The sequence below is a fragment of the Nestor notabilis genome, unplaced genomic scaffold, assembly GCF_000696875.1.
Source record: "Nestor notabilis isolate BGI_N333 unplaced genomic scaffold, ASM69687v1 scaffold30108, whole genome shotgun sequence".
Classification (NCBI taxonomy): domain Eukaryota; kingdom Metazoa; phylum Chordata; class Aves; order Psittaciformes; family Psittacidae; genus Nestor; species Nestor notabilis.
The window spans coordinates 1,728-8,720 of NW_009939286.1; the positions used below are offsets into that span (position 1 = coordinate 1,728).

General features: G+C 45.9%; 1 protein-coding gene across 1 annotated transcript in view; it reads left to right on the forward strand.

The window, feature by feature from the left end:
* Nucleotides 1–854: 854 nt before the first annotated feature.
* Nucleotides 855–6,993, forward strand: part of DNAJC11 (DnaJ (Hsp40) homolog, subfamily C, member 11) — a 12,745-nt gene continuing 6,606 nt past the window's right edge. Inside the window, exons 1-3 of the mRNA XM_010019777.1 lie at nucleotides 855–978; nucleotides 1,742–1,815; nucleotides 2,963–3,064. Of these exons, the coding sequence (XP_010018079.1) occupies nucleotides 891–978; nucleotides 1,742–1,815; nucleotides 2,963–3,064 (264 nt within the window). The 5' untranslated portion in view covers nucleotides 855–890. The remainder of the gene's footprint in view (nucleotides 979–1,741; nucleotides 1,816–2,962; nucleotides 3,065–6,993) is intronic.

Here is a 6,993-nt window from a genome sequence, read left to right on the forward strand (position 1 = left end):
CATTTATTCTAAGCTGTCCTCAAAATCGAATGGATTTCTATCCTTGCTGCACAAATGGATGCATTTCTCTGATGAAAACCCAGACTCTGCTTACCATGGGTCGGAAAGAAAAGGTGTTACTTAAATAAATGAGCTTCTGGGGCCTTTGTTTCCACACTGAAAGCTTGGAAACTGTAAAAGCTTCAATCGCTGAAGAGCATTAAGAGTAAATGGAATATGTGTCCTTAAATTCTGCTCTCAAGAAGTGTTTTCTGGGTGCCCCCTCCTTGTTGGTGTTGTACTCCTGTCCCTCTCAACCCTGCTGTAACACTGAGGTGGTGTTTCCTCGCAGGAGGCCAGCAGGTCCCTGTTGTATTTTGGTTACTGTGCTCTCTGTGTGTCTCCTGGCACAGAGAAGTAGTGTCCTGCTCCCCATGCCCAGGAATGGGTTCCTGGGGGAGGTTATTGCCTTGATTCTGAAAGAGCCGTCCCAAATACGTTTCCACCACATGTCTTTGGAAAGAGGTTGGGTGATTTTATTTTCTCTTGCTCTTCTGCATTGGACTGAGGAGACTGTAGTTGCCTAATGAAAATGAGGTATGTTTGTTGGGGTTTTTTACTTAACTTTTCATACATAGACATGCACTGATGAGCTATTGCTGTTGCACTATAAGTAGTGTGGACACTACTGGTGTGCATCATTGAATATTTTATTACCATATATAATGACACACAAGTCCATTCCTCATTTTGTGTCAGTAAAAGCAGCGTAATGGGTTGATGGGCTTCTCTTTTAGGGCTGATCTTGAGCGTGGTCTCTTTCAGGTACCTTTGGTTGTGCTTTAATTGAGTTTCACTGCTCTCCTCAGGCCTCCCAGGAGGAGCTGAAGGCCGCCTACCGCCGGCTATGCATGCTCTACCACCCCGACAAGCACAGAGACCCGGAGCTCAAGACGCAGGCAGAGCGGCTCTTCAACCTCGTGCATCAGGCCTATGAAGGTCAGTGGAAGTCTGGAGCTTGCAGAAACTGTGTTTAGGGGTTGCTAGGAAGGGAGCTGTGTCTCCACGCTGCTTCTTTCAACATCTGTAATGTCCCAAAGTCATACTTAAATTTGCTGACACTTAGCGATGCTGTGTTTCCTCTCCTGTCCTGCAAATCAGAGGAGCAACGCAGTACAAAAGCAGTGGCTTTTTGGGAGATTCACATTCTACATGCATTTGTGCAGTTTCCCTGTAGCTGATGTTTGGCAAGGCACGAACTGCTTCATGGAAGTGACTTTGTTAGTGTTTGGCATGTCTGGACCGGGTGGGAAAGGCTCAGCAGACAGGGAGATCGAAGACCAGAGGCTAAGCAGAGGTGGATGTCAATCCTCCTCAGAGGTTGCCCGGACAGCTATCATGGAATTGCTAATAGTGCCATTGATTGTAGAGGGCTTGTGTCAACCTTCTCTCAGAGGAAGGAACATTAAAACCCTGCTGCATATTCAGTCAGTCTGCGTGTCTCCTCTGTGTTCTTTTCCCTTTCTGATTTTAGAAGTAAGAATTTATTTCTAAAGTAAGAAGTAAGAATTTACAAAAAAACCAGGAATCTGCTGGGGGAAAAGTCAGTGTGTCCTGTTAATACAACCTGTGGGACTTAATATAAAAACTGGATGTGCAACATGTTTCCAGGATCTGTGCTTGAACTGCAAATAACACTAGAGTGTTGGTCTGAGACGACCAAACACTGAGTTCTCCCCTCTCTTTTGGTTTCGACTTGCAGTGCTTAGTGATCCACAGACCAGAGCCATCTATGACATATATGGGAGGAGAGGACTGGAAATGGAAGGATGGGAGGTGAGAGAAATATATTCCATCCACCTTATGGCCAGTGGAATCGACTAAGCTCACCTTTATCTGACATTCTGTTCTATCGAGCTGCACTGACACCTCGATGGTAACAAATGCCTGTTTGTTTGCAGGCATCTTTGTTCAGTTATTTCTGTCTCTGCTGAAACACCGTGATGGATTTTCAAAGAATTCTTCAGGGTTTCACTTGACAAGAGAACAATAAGCCTGACATTCCGAGTTCCCTAATAGGATATTACCGTGACAGGCAACATCTTTGTCTGAGATAGATGCGTTGTTATTGTCCATCAAGTCTCATCTTTTTCCTCTGAAACCTTTTTTTTTTTTCAGCATTATCTGCCTCTGAGCTGGAAATGACTTTTTCTTTCTGGGCTTTTTGGGGTTGTTTTTTTTTATTGTTGTTATTTGGGTTTTATGGGTTTTGAAAGAGAACTTGTCCACCTGTGGCTTTCCTGTTAAGTCCTCTTGCTACCCTCTGCCAGCCTTAGTTGATTGCACTAGGCTGCTTGCTGCAGAATCATGTTGTATTGGGCCAGGTCAGTACCAAGGTCAAGTCTGGAGTTAGTAGCAAGAAATGTAACAGGCAGTTTTGAGCTGCTTGTGGCAGACTCAGTCTTGTTCTGAAAAGCCAAATCCAATACTCTTTCTTTCCATACCTAGAGCCATACCTGTTTTAAATGCCTTGTTCCCTGAGCCATGTAAGGTAAACAGTGTAGCCTAAAATCACAAATCTCTCACTTCATCAGTTACCTCAGGCCAGAAACTTTCAGTCATTCTCATTTTTGTTTCTACACCTAGCAGAGAAGTTAACCCAGCTGTTGGCAGTGACTGTGCTGCAGTATCTTGTACTTGAGGTTTGACAACTATTTGGCCTGGTTTTGTCAAGGGAATAGAAAGAACAAGCTCACTTTCCCTTCTCAAAGCATGGGGGTTTCTCTCATGCCCACCATTTGATCTGGCCCAGGTGTTTGCTTCCAAACTCTGAGTATTGAGGTCGGTGCAGAATGGCTTACAGCAGCAGCAGGGCAACATGTTAGAACACAGCAGGTCAGTGGAGCTCGCCCCATCAGCAGGGTGATACCCTGAACATCCTCTCTCTCTGGTAATCCCTGGGGTTTCATTTCTTTCCGAGCAGGTTGTGGAAAGGAAGAGAACTCCAGCTGAAATCAGGGAAGAATTTGAGCGTTTGCAGAGAGAGAGGGAAGAGAGAAGACTGCAGCAGCGAACTAATCCAAAGGTAAGGAAAGGCTTCATCCTAGTCTGAGGAGTGAATCTGTAAATCATTACGGATAGCACCTTAGGTAGCCACACTTAGTGAGTTACTCTTCCTTTTTTGGACATGCAGTTTCTTTGGACAACGTAGGGAAAACAGCTGATTTTCTGAACACAATCTTCTGTTGAAAGCTCGTTTTCTTTTTTTTCCTTTGAAACATGTAGGAGTAAAATCTCTCTTTCAGCAATTTCAAGGAAATAGACCTAAGACTGAAATGTTTGTGGTTTCTTTCCAAGTGCTCCAGATAAAATGAAACTCCCTGCAGTACCTGACAGGCTTTCCCTTGGACATGCTGGAGTGTCACAGCAGCGCAGGGCGAGATTCAAACACAGCTTAGAAACCAATGAAAAATGCAAGGCAGGTACCAAAGCAGCTGTAGAGCAAAGCCCTTCTGCTGCAGCACCACGAGCAAAGCCAACCTGAGCAGGGCTGGGGGCTTGCCAGTGCCACAGCTAGAGCCTCTTGTAGCAAAGCTTGATCACACTCTCTGGATGAGGCTTATTGACTATTCCATTCCCATCCCTCAGGCTGTTGGAGCAGCCATAAACTGCCACCAAATGACCAGCTTGCAGCTGAATCTGGACTGCTCAGGATGGATCAAGGATACTGTGTCGAGGATGATGTTCTTGTGGTAGGGGTGGGATGGCAGAGAGGTGGGAACGGGGACCAGCCGCTGGATCCTGTGACTGGAATGCTCAGGTAGTTGGGAATGCTAATGGCTTTGCTAGCTCTGGGCTTGATAAGGTGGCTGGGCAGACCCGGGTTTGGTCAGGGTTCTCCTGACTGAGTTTTCACAGGTTGTTGAATCACAAAAATCTTGGTTCAGTGTGTTGGAAATCTGATTTTTCTGTGCAGTGCAGAAGTGCTCCATGGTGGGGGAGCCTTCATGTTCCTCTGTCTGCCTCAAGGTAACTGTGCAGATGTTTGCCACAAAACAGGCAGGTTGAACTGTCTCTGCTGTGATGGGGGCACAGGGTGTTCTTGGAGAGGGACAGGGTTATCTCCACCTCATGCTTTGCTGTGACTTCAGGAGGTTGACATTTTATCTGGATGTCTCACCGTGGCAGTAAAAAGTGGAGCTGCTTTGTAAGCCTCAGCCTCCGTGTCCTGGGATAAAACCAGCCATCTGGGTGATAGCAGCAATTGCTGACTGGCAGCCTATGGAAACGTCTCTCCAGGCAGTGTTCCTGTGGAATGGGGTAGTGCAGCTGGGATCGTTTCATACACGAGCGCAAGTTAGTTTAAATTTCCAACATTTTGTCAGGTCTATAAAACACTTCCAGCAAAATAAAGCATTTTAACCAGGAATGTTGAGCAATAACCAGATGTAGGCAATTTGGCAGGGTTTGAATTGAGTCTTCTGTTTGCTTTTAGAGCTTTGTTTTTGCTTTCAAAGACATGCAGAAGGGTTGAGAAGTTCATTGCTTGATTTGAGAAGAACTGCATCCTGTGAGGAGAAATTAAATCCTGTTATTTCCCTGCTGCAGAAGGTCAGTGCAGGTCCCTCAAGGCTTAGTCTGGCACAGCTTCTGTAAGTCACCTTCTAGAAGGTAAACCCCTAAGAAAAAAGGCCAGGAGGGGTATGTTCATCTCTGGCACACCTCTTAATTCCATCAGTAAAGTCTCTTTTCACGTTCACAGGATGCCAAACACCTGTAAAAGACGATCCCAGATAACTGGTGGTTCTGTAGCGCCGTTCCCCGGCCTCCTGCCCTGCTGGGCTGGTTCACAGCATGCTCTGTGTGTGCTGCTGACTTCCAGGCAGAGCTTTACAGCTTTTTCCCTGCTGCTCTTTCCTTGGGGAGGGCTTCTTCATTCCCAATGGGCTGAGCAGGTGGCTGATGGGGGGCTGCGAGCAGCAGCGGTTCCCCGCTATCATCCGGTGGCATAGGGGGTGCTCTTGTTCTCTGGGAATATTTTTAACTTTACCATCTGCTGCTTTTCCTGTGCTTGTGCCCGAGCCAGTTCCTTTGCTGGGATCTATAGACCTCTGAGGGTTACTCCACCTGCCTGGCAGGAGGTGAGATGTCTGCACGGAGCCCACCGCTCGCCTCAGCCAAAGGTGGCTCAACACACGATCCGCTGAGGAGCAGGGAGGACTGGAGATGCTCCTGTCCTCTGAGTGGGCCTTTCATGGATAGGTTCAAGTGCTCTTTTTCCATTGGGAGGGATGTTTGTAGGTGTGAAAAAGGAAATCGTAAGGTTTTGAATATGACTGAAAGAAAGGAGGTGCAGTGAATTTCGGGGATGTCTGTGGCCCTCAGTGCATCTTTACAAAGGGTATAAGCATTGTGGCACCAATAAACACAGTACAAGTAAGATGGTTTCAGAGAGGTTTTTGGTGCAAATTCTTGAGAAAGCTTTACTGCTGCTTGTGTCCCTGTCTGAGTTGAAAATACAGAGTTTTCTGCCTTTGTCATTCAAATTCCTCATGCTTACTACTCAGATTATTATCCCTTGTTTAAAAATGTCTACCTTGGAATTCAAAGTTGCAGTCTGACCAAGGTTCTGTGCTGAGCGTGGTGCTCCACATGGAAAACTTTCTTTCCACCCTGCCTCTGTTACAAAGGTCTCGGGTTTTACACTTCCTTGAATTGAGGAGCATCCAGGAAAAATGGAAATAGTCTCTCTTTTGCTAAAATAAATGCTCACCTGCTTCTAGATGCTTTTGATCGGCCACTCTGGAGCATGTTTGCTGGAATCTCAAGGAGTGCAGTTGGCACTTCCGTTTCTCTTTGGCTGTTCTGCTCCATGTCTTTCCAGAGGGCTGGATTGCAGCGCAGGCCTGCGCCGCTTCCTTCACAGTTGATGTTTTGCCTTTGCTTCCCTCTTGTTTTGGCTTTGATTCAAGGAACAGCACAGCGTAGGAGAGGGCTGAAACTGAAGAAGCTGCAGCGTCTGGGGAGCAGATCCCTTGAAGGTGACTTTGCAGAGGGTTCCTGGAGAGTGGCCTTCTGCAGAAAGGGCAGGAGCTCCCTGCTGTTCAGAGTCCTCTGGGAAGTAATTGCACCTCCCTGTGTTAAAACATTTATCCAGTTCTTGCTGCTTAAGAAATCAGAAAATAAACATGGAGAAGAGGTCGGGAATCTCCACAGCAGATAAATAGCTGGGAATCAAACCAGAGGGAAGTTTTGAGCCCTGTCAAACTCTGCAATTCTTCCTATATTTATGGTTCAGCATTTGACTACAGTGGGGGGAGCAAGGGATTGAAACAAGAATTTATTCCATCCATACTTGCAACTCTGTGTGAGGGGGGTTTGTACCTCAACAGCTCTTGGGTTTCTTTATACAGATTGCTCAGAGCTTATTCTGTGCTTGTGCACAGAGGGGCGTTTTTATTGCAATTGGTTCATTTTATATGACCTGGAATGCTGTTTCATAGGTCTACAGGGAAGGTTTCCAAAGCCTCTTGGAGTTATATGACCCAGACAAGGATCTAATCATGCCCTTTTCAAAGAAACACGCTCTTGCAGTTCGTCTGAGCAAGCACAGCAGCAGGTAGCCAGACTATTTAGCTGTGGCCTAGTTTTATGTAGGAATAAGCTGAGAAAGGAAATATTTACCACTTGCTGAAAGTCTCTCTCTGTCAAGCTTTTCTTTTGATTGCCAGATATAAACTAGGAAAAAGAAAACTTCTGACTAACCAGGACAATTGCAGGTGAATGATGCAGCTCAAAACGAAGTTGTTTCAGGTAACTCCTAAAGAGAAAGCATTTAGAGGATTTCTGGCCAAGTTCCATTGAAGAACATCAATGACTGAAATATATTGTTTCAACTTTAAAATACTGACAGAGCAGAGTCAGTTGTGGAGGAAGAAGTAACCTGCTGTGTAAGAGTTCCACCTACTTCTGTCATGTGTCACAGTAGAAGTTACCTGCTAGTGTTACAAGGTG